Source organism: Lissotriton helveticus, chromosome 3_1 (assembly GCF_964261635.1).
Source record: "Lissotriton helveticus chromosome 3_1, aLisHel1.1, whole genome shotgun sequence".
Lineage (NCBI taxonomy): Eukaryota > Metazoa > Chordata > Amphibia > Caudata > Salamandridae > Lissotriton > Lissotriton helveticus.
The window spans coordinates 1938785516-1938802225 of NC_136061.1; the positions used below are offsets into that span (position 1 = coordinate 1938785516).

General features: G+C 43.8%; 1 protein-coding gene across 1 annotated transcript in view; it reads right to left on the minus strand.

The window, feature by feature from the left end:
* NOX5 (NADPH oxidase 5) overlaps positions 1-16710 on the minus strand; it is a 261295-nt gene that overhangs the window by 188647 nt on the left and 55938 nt on the right. The window contains exon 5 of the mRNA XM_078684069.1: positions 1093-1246. Coding sequence (XP_078540195.1) covers positions 1093-1246 — 154 coding nt within the window. The remainder of the gene's footprint in view (positions 1-1092; positions 1247-16710) is intronic.

Consider the following 16710-nt stretch of genomic DNA (forward strand, 5'->3'; position numbering starts at 1 on the left):
GTGGCATTACATTGCATTAATACAAAATAAGCAACTCACTAGACTGCCAGTACCACGCCTATTGGTTATCTTCCACCCACTGCAGCGTACAGCATGAAGCAGTGGGTCAGCTCACTTCATTTATTAGCTTCAGGGGCAGTGAGGGGCAGCATTTTGCTCTTCCATATGCACTTCAGTACCAGTGATGGTGGGTCAATAATCTACTTTTCCATCCTCTTTGGATTTCCATTCTATATCAGGTTTAGTTTTTTAGTCTGTCTTCTATGTTTAAGCTATGTCTTCAGGTTAGAGAAATTCACCGCCCACAGTACATTTTCTTAGCCTTAGCACCAATAAGAATTTTATTTTCCTGTGCCATGCATTAAAACTAAATAAGGGCTTCTATATCTATTTTAAATACACTTGCCTGCTAGGACGAACCTTTACTGTTCTACTATATTTGTAAGTGATTTTTTAATTTGGGATTGCTATTGCAAGCATAAGGCACCATATTCAAGTGGCACATGCATGTGGCATTACATTGCATTAATACAAAATAAGCAACTCACTAGACTGCCAGTACCACGCCTATTGGTTTTGCCAACATTGTTTTTCATGTATTCACCATATGAAAGCAAGGGAACAAGGAACACAAATGTGCATTTTTCATTGGTTCCATTTTATGATTAATTCTAAAGAGTGCTGCACTTCTGAATGCATCTACATCTAGAGCAATGTCCCAGTGGGAGCTGCATAAAGTAAACAGTGCTCGTCAGTACACAGTTCGACTTCTGTTCTTCACACTGCTATTGTCACCACTGAGGCCCGGGGTCGCAAAAGGCACTATAAAGGAGCACAAGGTGCAATACAGGGGTCACTAAATGATGTACAATGAGCTGTGGATAACCGTGGCACTTAGCCATATAATCTCTTTGGAGCACTCTGGATCAGTTTTTAGGATGTGGAGCAAACTAAAGCACAATATTTTCAGAAGGTCATTATTAGCATGATTCTGGTCCCCTGATTTGTGGCCAGATTCAGATGCTTTTGGTGGTTCTAGCTCAAACCATTAGCCCACCCTCTCTGACTATTGCCACAGAGTGCATGCCTTACCAAAGTTCACCACATGTGCGGCGGTGTGTACCACTGTGAAGATGAAGACAGCGTAGCCCACCAACTCATGTAGGACAACATTCTGATCCAGCGGAAGAACTCGGACAACCCAGGTGGTCCGCAACCAAGTCAGACATCTCCGGAGCATCAACACCTTCACAAAAAGAAGATATTAAAACATCAATTTAATAACCTGTGTTATTTACCATTAGATACTCCTGGACGTCCATGCAGTCTCCTTACAGGAATTACTTTTGCCCAATACAAAGTCTATGTTGTCCCTGACCTCGGAAGAACCACATATAAAAGACAGCAAGAACATTTACTGCCTGAGCTGTCCTACTGGCATTGGCCCTGGCTCAGTAGAAGTGCAGCTGTAAAAGACTTTCAGTTCTACCCTGCTAGTCTTTACTCTAACATGCATTAAGCAGAAACCAAGGAGGAAGTGACATCATGTAAACAGCATACCAACTAGTGGCAATGCACCTGCTGCACTAAAGGATAGCAACACCTCTCATTCTTTGTGTAAATCTTGCACTGCTGTACGTGATGTGTAACAAGTTGTAAAGCTCGTAATCAGCCGAAAATGGGTAATGTAAGTTATACTTTATAATAAGCACCACATCCATCAAATGCCAATGGCAACTGAACCAACTGGCACTCCAATAAAATTCCCACATTCCATATTACATGATGTCCTACTGTTCTAAGTTTAAGGAAGCTTGCACTATCTTTAAAATAAATTGTCCAAAAAAACATGGCCTAACTCGCTTGTTAGCTCTTGCCAAACAACGCTTGCGCTGTCTCTTCAAGACCTTTTGTTTTCTTTCAGTAGGTTTAGAGACAGCTATTGCTTACCATCGGTTGGCTTCATTTTCACTCTAATTTGCTTTTTCTTGTTGGCCAGCTGCCATAGGCTTCCTTCCTCATGTGGTTGTCCCTCCACAGGACGATGGACGCATTACTTGTGTCTTTCCACTGCTCATCTATATAAGCACAACGTCAACATCTTGCTTCTCGGGGATTGGCACATGGTTACCTTCCTATTAGGATTATTCAGGAATGCACTGGTAATGGGATCGGCTGCTGGGAACCTCTCTATTTGGCCACCATGTTTGCCTTGCTAAAAGCTCTGCCCAAGACATGAGTCTAAGAAAACTATCTCTGTATATGTTTCATGGCCCTGCAAACACTAAGGCCCTTATTACGAGCTCAGCGGTCCAAACCCATGGTGGTGGTCCGTGAACTGCCAGACTGACGGTCTGCCCGCTGCATGAGGACTGTGGCAGTTGGACAGCCAGGGGACCGCTGCTGCTGCCAGGGATCCATACCTGGAGGTGGTGCAGTGGTCTGAGGCCCATAATATGCTGGTGATGTCCAGTATATTAGGAGTTTCCTCACTACCACACTTTTCATGGTGGCGCGACTGCCATTGAAAGTGTGGCGTGCCACAGGGCGCCCTCCCAGCCTCTGCGCCATAGGGTGCATGCAGGAGGGCTCATGTTGTGCCCCCCTGTGTGCATGCGCCCCCAGTTCCTGCAGGGCATGGACTTGAGAGGCCATTTCCTGCAGGAACTGCCTTTGACGCTCAAAAACGCAAAAAAAAGCCTTGTACTCTGGCAGGCGGTCTTCAATGGCTTTGGTGGTCTTGAAGCGGGGCAGCAGAATGGCCGCCCCACTCCAAGACTGTTAAAGTCATAAAGAGGTCCTAAAACCGAAACAGTGACTGCAAGCAATTTCAAAATAAATTATGTGGCAAGGAGCGCCTCATCTTGGTGACGTTTCTACGTGCCACAAGAAGATTACCAAAGGAACACACTGATCCTCTAGTTTGGCTGAAGAGAATACCTAAAGGGCCATTTACACGTCCTTTCCTGAAATTTCTCTAATTTCTGTCATTTTTGTCATTTCTCTGTCAGAATAATAGGTGGTGACATACACATAACACACTTTGTCCTCTGAATACGGGGAATAACTTGTCTAAAGGGACTTTTTTCATTTGCCATCTTCAATTGGCAACACAGAGATGAATTAAGTAAATTAAAATATTTGATAACCGACCCCAAAAACACCCCCACAGATCATTAGAAAAGTGCATAGTCACCCTATTGATCGCACATCTCCACAAAACTGAATTAGACTCTGGTCTATGAAGGAAATATTCGGAAAGCAGGATACCAGACTACAGATAGCTGCTGTTATGCCACACTGCTGGCAAATTAAATGCTATACAATTGCTAATTCACAATAACAATAAACATAACAAAAGTTTTTTTTTTGCATCACATGTTTATACATATGTGTGTGTGTGTGGTTGTTTGTGGGTGTACAAGTTCATATTTTTTATGTGATAAAAATGCTCAGATCACCTTAAGCAATCTATCTTTATTCATATTTGCACAGTTTGATGGCAGAATCCTTGCATACCGATACAGCCTTATCATATGATATATACTGGATGATGATGTTCATCAACCCACACTCAAAAATTCCTAAAGATGCCCATTTCCATGTTGAAATCCCACATCACCTCCTGATACATTTCAAATGTAAATATAGATATGGACCCCTCCGTCCACAGCAAAGTATCCATCAATTGGTCACAACATTTAAAATGCCCCTGAGCCATAACGAAGATATGGCTATATGGAAAGTCTATTTAATGTCAAATAGAACAATGAAAAGTTAAAATCTTTTTATTTTATTTTAATGCATTGATTGCAGAAAAATCTAGTATAAAAAGGTATTTCACCAATTCCTACAATCTTAATCAAAACTCTTTTCCAACCCTTCTACAAGTCAGAGGGCCAGATGTACGACTGTGGAAATAGTGCCTCGCAAATTACGGGTTTTTTGTGACTCACAATTTGAGAGGCACTATTTCCAATGTACAACAGTGTATTTCACACTGTTAGCGATTCCCAATGGGATCGCAAATTGAGAAGCTCGTGAATATTAATAAGCCTCCTGCAATTTGCAACCCCATTGGGAATGGCAGGCCCTCCCAGGTTTGGTGGCCTGCTGCGCTCAGTGAGTTTGCGAGTGTTTTGCGCCCGCAATTGCAAACGCAAAACATTCTCACATATGGTTGCGCTCGCTATTAGGAAGGGAACGCCTCTTCCTAATAGTGAGTGAGCAAAAAACTGCGACTCGCAAAATAGGGTTTGTACATTCCCAATGCTGGTTTTGCGCGTGCAAACGGGTTTGCAAACCCATTTGCGCATGCAAACATGGTCGTACATCTGGCCCAGAGAGAATCTGAAGATGCACCTCTTGATAGAACATTGCATCTCTACATAAGAGGAACCATTGCTTCACAAATACCCTGACATGTTCAGCACTCTGATGCTCTCTAGACATTTCCGCGATCTACAAGTATTGGCACATACATATTCATACTTATCCCAATTATGTCCCAGAAAACAGTTCATTATCTAGCAAAAGGATTCATACAGTCAACATAATGGTAACACATTCATCAAAATCAGAGAGAGAGGAAAGGAACAGTGTGGAAAAATTGGATAAAAGAGAGGAAAGAGCAGATGGGAGAAGCAAATGGAAATGTTCACAAACAATTTTGGATCAGGTTTAAAAACCTTATATGCTTGATCGCATCCTAACATCATGGGTCAAATACAGGGTTTGATTGGCATGCAAAATAGGCCCAGTTAACCTAAGAAAATTGGCCCACATTTGCAGATTGCGCATTTTCACAAAACACTACTTCAGTGTTTTAAGTATTATGAAAAGAAATGGGAGGGTTGTCTAAAAGAGGTATGTTTTCTTAATGTCACTGAGATTTAAAAAAAAAAATGCAAATGCTGCCAGGGCTCTTTGTGCACAAATTATTAGTTCACACTGGCAAACCACACCTAAATATGTGAGGCCACTTCTGCTCAGGACCCCTGCTCCTGCTCAATTTACATACATAAATGGACTGTCCCAGTGAGAGACAGGGAATGATACCTCCACCCGTTGGTTAAAGGGAGGTAATAGAGGCCCATCTGCCTCCACTAAGGCTGCTCCGGACCCCAATGGGCCACTGGCAGCATCTGAACAGCACAGACACAGCCCAAATTGGCCTCCATGGTGCACAGAAAAGCGGTCCACAGCTGCAACTCAGGTATCGGCTCATGGCCCGAGTGCTCGGCTTACTAATCCGACCCTGGTCAAATACACATATTGGATATGGTTGTTTGGCACTTAATATATGCCTAGAGAATCTATCTGAGCCTCTACACCCTGGTTCAACCGGAGATCCTATACATGAGATCTATGATTAAACCACTTTGTAATGGTTACTTTCACATTTAAATGTCAATCAATCAATCAATAAATCAGGGTTTTGTAAAGTGCAACTACTCACCCGCGAGGGTCGTAAGGTGCTAAAAAAGCAGGGTGGGGAGGGTTGGGGGCAGCTCCGCAGCATGCTGGGGTCATCCGAACAGCCAGGTTTTGAAGTCTTTCCTGAACTGGAGCAGTGTGGGGGTTTGCCGGAGGCGGAGGGGGAGGTCATTCCAGTCCTTGGCTGTGAGGTAGGAGAAGTACTTTCCTCCTGTTCTGGTCTTGTGGATACGTGGTACAGTGGCCAGAGAGAAGTTGGCTGATAGGAGGTGTCTCTTGGGTGCGTGGAAGGAGAGGCAGTAGTTTAGGTATGCTGGCCCAATGTTGTGGAGGGCCTTGTAAGCGTGGGTGAGGAGCTTGAAGCTTACTCTTCTTTCGATGGGGAGCCAGTGTTGGTGTTGCTGTATTTCTAAGACTAACCTGGCTGCGATGTTCTGGATGGTCTGGAGGTTGTGAAGTAGTTTCTTGTTGATCCCAGCATAGAGAGCATTGCCGCAGTCCAGTTTGTTGCTGATTAAGGCATGAGTGACCGCTTTCCTGGATTCAGGAGGGATCCATCTGAACTTTTTTCAGAGTATGCGGAGGGTGTTGAAGCGTGATGAGGATACAGCGTTGATCTGGCGGTTCATCGTTAGGAGCTGAGTCTAGTATGATGCCGAGGTTTCCTGCATGGTCCATTGGGGTGGGGGGATTTCTAATTGCGGGGCCACCAGGTGTCAACCCAGGTGGATGGGTTGGGGCAAAGGATGAGGACTTCAGTTTCTCAGAGTTGAGTTTTAGGCAGCTCCTCTTCATTCAGGTGGCAACGTCTTTCATCCCTTCTTGGAAGTTATGCCTGGTGATGTTGGGTCCCTTGGTGAGGGAGAGGATGAGCTGGGTGTCTTCGGCGTAGGAGACAATGTTGAGCCCTTGGTTTCTGATGATGGTTGTGAGGGGGCCATGTAGATGTTGAAGATTGTGGGGCTGAGGGAGGATCCCTGGGGTACTCCACATCTGGTCTCTATTGGTTCCGAGAGGAAAGGCGGGAGTCTGACTCGCTGAGTTCTGCCTTTGAGAAATTAGCATATTCAGTCAAGGGCCTTTCCGGGGATCCCGGCGCAGTGTACTTTGGTGGCTAGTGTGCAGGTGGGAGAAGGTGCCAAAAGCAGCTGAGAGGTCCAGGAGGATAAGGGCTGCCATTTGGTCCTGGTTGAGGAGGGAGCAGACGGCGCAGGTGGCAGCGAGTAGGGTGGTCTCTTTGCTGTGGTTGCTGCGGAATCCGGATTGGGAGATGTCCAGGATGTTGTTGGCTTCAATGAAGTTTCCTAGCTGGGTGTTGACAGCTTTTTCGATGACTTTGGCTGCGATTGGGAGCAGGGAGATAAGCCTGAAGTTCTTGAAGTTTGTTAGTTTTGCAGAGGGTTTCTTCAGGATGGGGTGATTTTGGGGTGTTTCCAGTCATCTGGGAATGAGGTGGTTTCGAGGGAGAGGTTGATTGTCCAACATGGCTCGGGTGCGAAGACTGTGGCGGCTTTGTGGAAGATGTGGGATGGGAATGGGTCTGAGGGTGCTCCAGAGTGGTTGCTTTTCATGGACTTTGAGGTGTCTTCTCGCATGAGCGGGGTCCATGTGAGCAGGGACTGTTGGGTGGTGTCATGGGGGATGGAAGCTGGGGCAGTGCAGAGGTCTTTGTTGTAGAACTTGTCATAGATCGTCTTAATCTTGAGGTGGAAGAAGGTGCTGAGTCAGTTGCAGAGTTCTTGGGAGGGTGTTACATCTGTTGTTTCACTGCCAGGTTTGGTGAATTCCTTGATGATGCAGAAGAATTCTTTGGAATTGTGGGCCTTGGTGAGGATTCTGTCTTGGAGGAAGTTCTTTTTGTGGCTTTAATGAGGTGGTAATGTGCTGTAATGTGGAGTGGTGGCTGCTCTGCAGGCGTTGCGTGTTTCTGGGGTTTTGTTGTTCCTCCTTGCCTTTTTGAGATGTCGGCAGGAGCGCTTTGATTCTTGGACTGCAGGGGTGAATCAGCTTGCTTTCTTGATATATAGCCCTGTGGTATTCTTGAGGGGGGCGAGGGTGTCTGCGTAAGTCATGATCCAGCGGTGGAGGTTGCATGCTACAGTGTTGGTGTCAGGCATCATCAGTGGTGCGGTGCTGGTGAGGGCGGAGGTGAGCTGGTACTCAGCGACTTTTTTCCAGCATCTACTGGGGCGGCAGAGGGGTGCTAGTGTATGGTTGGTTTTCTGAAGGAAAAGTGGATGCAGCGGTGGTCTGTCCAGAGGATTTCTGTAGTGTGGCTGCAGGAGCCGTTGTTTCCTTCTACAAAGACAGGGTCGAGTGTGTGTCCTGCTGTGTGTGTGGGGATGGTGACGATTTGCTTCAGCCCTATGTTGGCGAGGTTCCATAGGAGGCTGGTGATGTTGGGGTCGTCGTGGTTGACCAGGTGGAAATTTAGGTCTCAGAGTAGTATGCAGTCTGTGGAGGCGAGGACGTGTGGGGCGATGAAGTCGGGGACGGTGTCGATGAGAGGAGAGGAGAGTAGGGCCAGGCAGCCTGTAGATGAGGGTTCAGCGGAGAGTCGTTTTAGTGTTGGCATGGATTTGGAAGTGGAGATGTCCCATGAGGGTCGTAGCATCATTCGGGTCAGTGGTTGTTATGCAGAGGGAGCTTTTGTGGACAATGGGGATGCCTCCTCCTTGGTCAGGACCTTATATCCGTCGGGAATGTCGGTTGCGATATTGGGCGCGGAGTTGGCCCTGGTTTCTGTGAGAAAGGTGACGTCGGGAGTGTGGGTGTTGAGAAGGTCTCATATTTCTGTGGCCTGCTTGTGTAGGGAGTACAAATAGAGGAGGATGCAGCTCAATGGTTTGTGTGAGATGATGTCCAGTAGGTTGGGGGCTTCTGCTGGATTCCGGAGGTGGGTGAAGGTACAGTGGCAGTGTCAGCAGGAGAATGGCCCTTGAGTGTCGTTCAGCATCGAAAGCTGGCATTTGTTGCTGCATCCGGGGTTGGGAGCGCAGAGGATGCTGGAGTCGTAGCGGAGGCGGGTCGGAGAACCAGTGTCCCTGGCTCTCGTTGCGGTCGAATCCCGGATGGGCGCAGACGGGCTTGCCTTTGGCGCACCTTTGCAGCAGCCGCACAGTATGATAGTATGGGGAGGGCCGTCAGCTGAGAGGCGGAAGTTGGAAAGACACTAGGGAGGTGCCACAGGAGCAGCGGGAGCGCAGGAAAAAGAGAGAGCAAAAAAGAGAAAAAAGGATGAAAAATAGAAAGAAGACGCAAAAAGAGAAAAGGGAGAGCAAAAAGAGAAAAAAAGGGAGTGATAAAGAAAAGAGGGCACAGAAAAAAGCAGAACAGCAGAGTGATCTCCCACTGGACCACCAGGGATGAGGCGCAGGCAGGAGCCTGCGGGTGGAGGAGGGCCTCGAACCTACAGCAGAACAGAGAGCACAGATCTCTCAGGGCAGCACTTGTGGTGGAGCAGCACGAGGGAGAGCAGTCGCACTGACCAGGTCAGGGCAATCAGGACATTCAGGGCATACAGGAGGAGGAATCTAAAACCAATTATTCATGACCAAAAACAGTCATCTTTAAACTTCAGTCCCATGTAACGTTTTGATACTTTGTGTGGTGCTCTATGGATTTGCATGTGCACATATTTCTGAGTAGGTTAATGTGTGTGGGACGCTGGTGGGTGAACGAGGTGATACATCTGTGTATAGCTATGTGACTCTTTATACATGACTATATGACTATATGAAGAGGTCAATGAATGATGATCTCACTTTAGGTTTTACTTACCAACCAGATGTCATCAAAGGGGCAATCCGTAACCGCTGTTGTTGTGCGGCTGGTGATGATGTAAGTCTGGGTAAGAGCTGAAGCTTTTCACCTTTCACTGGATGGTCCTTTGAAATCTGGGTTTGTGTGAATTCAAATGTGTCTAAATATCATGGATTATTTGATGTTGCGTTTGAAGGAGCGTGGAATTAATTGTACCATATTGATGTGGTACTGCAAAAAATGATGTTATAAAACAAAAAACTAAAATTGCAGAACTGTATCTGTGTGGGGAGTTTTATTGTTTTTTATGTTTCCAATATTTACTGAAAGATTATTCGACGGGGCTTAATGTCAGAGCAAATCATTTTGGGGGTCGATTATTATAGTGTTTTCATTAGCATGAGACTAATTTTGATGTAAATCTTTTTAAAACCTCTTATCATTACCTATACCTTACCTCAGCCATTCATACTTATCTGCTCACTTCCCTTTATTTTATCTTTGGGATTATTCCATTAGCTGCCTAGTCTTCTTTATATGCACTTTGTGCATCAGTGCTTTGTGTCGCTGCTAACATTAAGGGGCATATTTGCAATAAAGTGGTGAAGCGTGTCTTTAAGCCAAGAAGGCTAACAACACGCTATTGTCACTTTAGATATGCAGGACTACACCATATTTACTAGAATATGGTAAAGCCCTGCGTTTCCCCCTGCACTGGCGCTATATTAAGCTGCCTAGCTCCAACACAGGCACCCTTGCACCTGTGTTGAGGGAAAGATTGTTTATGTGCTGGAAGGTCCCCCTTCCTGCACATAAACAATCTTTAAATGCTGTTTTGTAACTTCTATGTGTGCTGCTTAATGCTGACTACAGCATGAAAAGGTGCCTTATTTACAAGGCGCCGTTAAGCCACGTTAAGTGGTTTAAGGCTAGGCCTCTATCACCATCATAACGTCAATAAAAGTGACTTTGTGGTGGCGTTAGTGGCTTGTTTGTATGCCACAAAGTCTCACAGCGTGCCCTCGGCATCTGTAAATCTGTAAGGGCTTCTTTAGCAGGAGCCCACGAACGCTCGCCTGTGATATGCCTTTACAGCCAGTTATGCGCTGACTTTGATGTGTGCTGCTGAATCAACCCTGGTGTCAGAAACTGGGATGTTTTATTAGCATTTCGCTGTCTTAACACATGATGGCAGCAGTTCACAAGACCTAATTGTGGTACATAGTGAATGCTATTCAAGAAGGTTTTATACATCACAAAGTGAACATATAAGCCTTCATGGAGTCGGAAATTATTTTAAGTTAACCAAAGTGAAGCTATCATCCTGAGTGAATCAAAGAAAGAAAAGAGAAAATGTGGCAGCGAGGAGACAAAAGAAAAGGAACATTTACATATGTGCATATGATACAGGCTGTTGGCTAAATAATAAGTGTATTATCGTCCGTCTACAAAAGAATACAGACCTATGACCTTGTCGCTAATTAGGTAATGCATTACTCATAAACAGATGTTGGTTGCCCGCAGAGCATTGATGGGTCCAGGTGAAGGCAAGGGTGTAATAATATGCACCGCACATTTTACTTGGGAACTGGTATTGAGTACATCAGAAAACCTTGAAGTGACGTTTTACATTAAGGCAGCACCAATAAACTGATTTGTGGCAGGCACACAATTTTATTTTACTCTGAAAGGATCTGCTACTTACATCTACAGTAATTTATTTAGAGGAAGTAATATGTGTGGTACATGGCTTGACCTTTCACCTCCGACAGTGGATTACCCAGTTTGAGGGATTCTATTGAATTTGTCTGAAAATGCAGAATGCCGCTCCTCATGCCAGGGAACAGCCAGAATGGTGAAGAGGTATTTTTAAACTATGCCAGAATCTGTAGATCTAATTTGGGGCAGAAAAGAAGTGGTCTTTATTGCTACATTACTTGGGGGCCAAAGGACAGAAAATCTCGGACACTTTATAAAAGCTTACACAGGAAGAAGAGGCCACAAAAAACTTGACTTGTGTTTCTTGGCATGTAGTAACATAGAAAGGTACTACCTTGGCAAGAGAGTTAAGGGGGAAAATGAGAGAGTAGAGGAGTTTCTGACAGCCCTAAGAAAATAAGCTGTATATTTGTCCAGTTAGCTTATTAGGGATCAATCTATGCTTAGTTGTAATTATGAAAAGATAAAGGAAGAATTATGGCTAAAGGACGAGTCACCTGGAAGGTCAGGTGTTCATGATTGTCAAGTTGGTAGAAAACATACCTAAATGGGTGGAAACAAGCAAGATGGTGTGACAGAGGAGAGTGCGCCTGCAAACATCATTGTCATAGGAAGAGAGGCAAGGGAAGATACAGATAATGCCAATGTGTCTGGCAGCAAGTTTGTGAAACAACACTTCAGATTTCACATGATTGGTCAGATGACAAATTATAAATCCTGTCTGAAAAGCAGTGCTGTGTGCAATAGGTATGAAAGAAGAGCCACTTCTTGATATACTACAGACATGGTTTGGAGGTTGTCCAAAAGACGTCAGTGAACGAGGTTTGTGATGAGGTTGTATTTCATTTGATGGACAAGGATAATGATCATCCCTCTGATGCAGTTGATCTAGGAGGAAAGGTATTATATATGATGATGCTCTCGGATTGCCACTGTCCTACAAGTTATTTACTTTATGTGCTTCCAGGGAAAAGTTAAGTTGAACAGGATCAGCATTAAGCCAGGTGGGTAAGGTAGGCAATCCATCAAAATGCTAGGGATTTTCCACATGACAGTTGAGTGCCATGGGAAAATCGAAGTGTGCATGTGCCCGTAAATTGGATGGCACTCCAAAAGAAGCTGGGGAAATATTTGGATCCCAATGAAACTCCACAGTGGTGTGGGTGAAAGAAGGAAGGTGTTCAGAAGTGGAAGAAAATTGTCCTGACTTAGAAAATCTGTTCCACAAAGAATTTAGTGGAACTTTGGGATGTCTTAAAATTTACATTCACAAAATAAAGGTGAAGATCGATGCCAATCTGGTGTCTAGCAAGGTCAGATGGCTACTGAAAGGGGTTCATGGGGTGGTGAAGAAAAAACATGTGAAACTGTGTGAGGAAGTGGTCATTGACAATGCCGGTTTCTCCGCAACGGCGGAATGAGCATCAACCCACTGCCTGGCACAGCGCCAGCAAATGTAAAATAAACCAATGTTCTTGCATAGCTTTTTTTGCATTTGCCGACTCTTTGCCAGCGCTGTAGGGAGGGGTGGGGTTTATTTTAATAGAAAACCTATTGGAAGTTTACCAGTCACCCATACACAGTAAAAAAACATTGACAAAGTAAACAGTTTATCCTTTTGGAGCCAAGCCCAGCCGGCTTTGCCATTGCTTATTTATAACGCGATTCCCGCGATTGGGTTCAACTTCCGATCTCGAAAAATGTGGCAAAAGCAACGACAGGGCAAGGGTGGAGAGACTGGTGACATGACAGTCCAAAGGGAGATAGTGTAGATGTGAGACAGATGGTGAGAGAGAAAAAGAGAGAGAGAAAGAGAGAGAGAGAGAGAGAGAGAGAGAGAGAGAAAGAGAGAGCGAGAGAGAGAAAACAGTATTGACACAAAAGAGTACAGGGAAAAAGTGGAGATGGGAGACAGGAGTGGGCAGCAACTGTTCACCACACAAGAGGAAACTGAGGCAGGATGATGGAAGAGCAAGCAGCGAGAATATGTAATCGAGCCAACGGGACAAGGAGCAAAGGAACAACTTAATATAGGCGTGGGCAGGCAGAAGAGCAGAAAGACAGAAGCAGGAAGAAGAAGTGGGTTGTATCAGCAAACAAAAAACAATTGAGAAGTGGACAGAGGGAATATGAAACATGTAAAGGCAGAAAGGGTGGCAGGAGTGGATAGAAAAGTATTTTGATCAGCCAAGATGAGAAGTGACAAATGAATACGTCGACAAGGAAGGAAGTTGAGGGGGGGTGTGAAGGCAGTGATAGTTGTATCGTAAAAAAGAGGAGTTGTGAAAAAGAGGAGACGGTAGCCTGGAGAGAAAAAAATACGTGGAAGAGCGGTGACATAGAAGATGCACGTGTTGGAAGGACAACAATACAGGAGCATGTAGAATTGCTGAATGATAGGAAGATCAGAAGAAAGATCAAAAAGAGCAGTGTTTGAGGAGGTGACACCAAAAAAGCTGGCAGAAACTGGGAAACAAAGCAACAGGACGACAGAGCTGCCACAGGGTTGTGGAGAGAAAGGCAGGCATACAAGAAGAGACACCATTGCCTGCAAGATGAAGACAAAGATCTGTTAGCATTAATTGTTCTGCTTCACTGTTTACTAAACTATTTAATCTGCTCCTGGTTACTTATAGCCGTGTGATTTTTTGTAGGGATATCCCATCTTTGTGTTAAGCTGGATATTTGTGTACGTTAACACGGGTTGATGGGGTGTCTTAATTTGTGGGAGGGCATTGGAGTCTTAACTCAGCTATACAATAATCATCCTCAACCTCTCCCGAAAATCTGTTTTTTGCAGTGTGTGTATTTTCTCATGGGGACAGCCCAATAAAGCCTCGAGTCCTTGGCCTCTACTATAGATTCGCAGGCCAGAAACGGGCAGAAGCAAAAAGCTCACTGGTCCAAACAAAGCAGGGCCTTTATTGTTTGATTAACAAAAGTGTTAATCCTTTCAAGCCCACCGGGTACTTTATTCAGAAAATGTGTGCAGACCAACTACTTAACGGATGTACGAGAAAACAACAAAGCATGCTTTTTGAGTGAAGTTCTTCTGTCATTCCAAGTTTGGTGTTAATCCGTTTGTTGGTTTTAGCTGTAGGAGTGAGAAAGATTATATCTATATCTACATATCTATTCAGACAGACAGACAGACAGACAGACAGACAGACAGACAGACAGATCTATATTCATTGGAAAAAAACAAAGGTTAAAGTCGTGTTATTGTTAGGAATTGTAAGAATATATCACTTTACTTTAAAAAAAAACTTGGACATTTACTACAAAAGCACAAAGGTTAAAGGGATGCAATAAATAGTTAGGTGAAAATGTCAGTTAAAACATCCCATTGTAAAATATAAAAAACATTGTAAGTCAGCAGTTATAGTTATCCCAAGTAACTATAACTTGTGCCCTAAAGTAACTATAAGTCGCACCCTCCTCATGCACAGTGTTCCTATCAGTGAGGTAATTCGAGATGTTAATAGGGATGTTATCAATGTAGTCATTGAACATCTCATAAGAGATGTGAATATATGAGGTTACAACCAAAGCATGGAGAGGATTTAACTGACATTTTCATGTTATTATAACGTCCCTTTCAACTTTGATTTTTGCAGTGATTTTTTATTAATGTAAAGTAAGATGTTATTACAATTCCTAACTATAAAGTCGTTTTAACATTTGTTTTTTCAGTTAATGTCTAATTTTTTAAAATATAAAGTAAGATGTCCATCACCGTGCATGGCATGTGGTTGAGAGTTTTGGCATAGGGAATGGCCGTAGGCTGGTGCCCAACCCCCTTTTTTTTAAATGTTTAATTGCTCCGTATCTGCCAAGATTCCCAAGGGGCAACACTGGGCCTCATGGTGGATCCACGGATCACCCTCCCCCCCGTTAATAAAAACATATCTTTTTTTATTCTGCCCGGGGTGTCCCTCTCCCACAAGTTCCACTGAGTGAAGGTACTTCTACCCTGCACCCCTTATATCTTATTTCAGTGTATTTTGTTGATATGGGTTGCAGATGTATGTTTCAAATCAGATTGAGGCTTAAACCCAAAGTCTGTCACAAAAAACCTGTGAGAAAGGCCATTCCTTCTCTTGACAATAGATGATCCACTAGTGGATGTCTGGGCACAAGTCCATGTTAAATAGCTGTACTAGAGTGCAATAGGCAAATTGTGTGTAACAAGGATGGTTATATGGGTTGGCTGTCGATTTCCAGAATTTTGCGGAAGATTTTGAGACACTGCAGATTGTTGAATAATATAGAATGTAGGGGTGAGTCATATAGAGGTGGTCTAACTCACACTTGGCATGTAAGCATTGCTCAGAGATTCTTTGCCATATGCTTATCTCAGGAAAATGTGTAGAATATTTCAACAAACCATGAGGGGCCTTCACACGGCCTGGCAGAAGATGCCTTAGCAAGAAATACTTGCAATCTTTTGACTTAAAATTGCGGGTCATGTGAAAAAGGTGATCACTTAAAGGTGAGTAGGGAACAGACTCTTTTTGGAGGGTTTAAAAAGGAGTGGCCTCATTAAACACGATGGAAGCATTTTGTTTGTTATATGGATGAACATAAGTTCAAAGACAGTCATATTCACCAAATGTAAGTCACTTGACAGACATGCTATGTGTCCAGCATGTTGTCAAACCATTTATCACATGATTGGCCACAGATGTAGTGTGTTCAATTGCAACAAGTCCATAAACTCTTTAGGGCGCTGCCACAAGGACAGAATGACGTAATCAGTGATGACATCAGTGATGTCTTTTGAGTCGTCATCAGTGATGTAGTTAATGATGACATCTAACATGTCATGAGATATGTATTACGTGAGCTCAGCTGGTGGGGCACAAGTCAAAGTTAGCTCAGTAAACTATAACTTGTGAATGTCAGAGTTTCTGTGGTTTTTAAACATTGGGTTTTATCTCAATTCAATACCTAACTATAACCTCACTTTAAACGTTGTTTTTTCCAGTGAATTTCAGTTTTTTGGATCCTATTCAGCCAATGCCCTGGGATCTCCAGAGGTTAAAGTGCCTGGGGATCAGGACACGGGATGGAGTCCCTGAGTCCTGTAATGACAGCCACATTTATTTCTGAGTTACAGCAAGCTAATCAGACTGGCACTGGTACGGCGGGACTATAATGGCGAATGGGAAAATAAGCTGTCTAATCAGAAGGCCCAATTTAACATATTCTTGGTACTGTGGGACTCCTGCAGGACCAACTGTCCAGATATACTTAGCTTTTTAATCCCTTCAAACCGAACCTGAACCCCTCTTTAAATGCTAATTTATCAAAAACGTCTGTATGGATTTATATCAAATCACAAAAAGAAAGCTTTCTGAGTAAGGTTTCAACTTTCTGCTAAATCTGGTATATTCTTTTCAGCCATGTATCGGAGTTTCCTTTGGAATTTACATGAGAAATCAGCGTTTTGGCATCCCTCTTATTCTTGCCCCAACTTGACAGATCAGCATGAAACTTGCCATGAACGAGCCAAGGTAGATTAACTATTTTTTAGAAAGCTTTGTGCAGATTCGTCAAACGGAGCCAAAGTTATCAGCAAAACAAAACAAATGCTCTTTGTATGGAAACTCTGACCGAAATATAACTACACAGTGGTGATTGCCACTATGTAATGTATGTGTAATCTAAAGCTGAACATGAAGGGTGTGATATTTTATTAGGATTGACATGTAACATGTCATCTAGAAAAGAGGAGAGAATCTGACTAAAATTGTTTGATTCTTGGCATTCCTTGCTTCCTCCTCGTAGAAT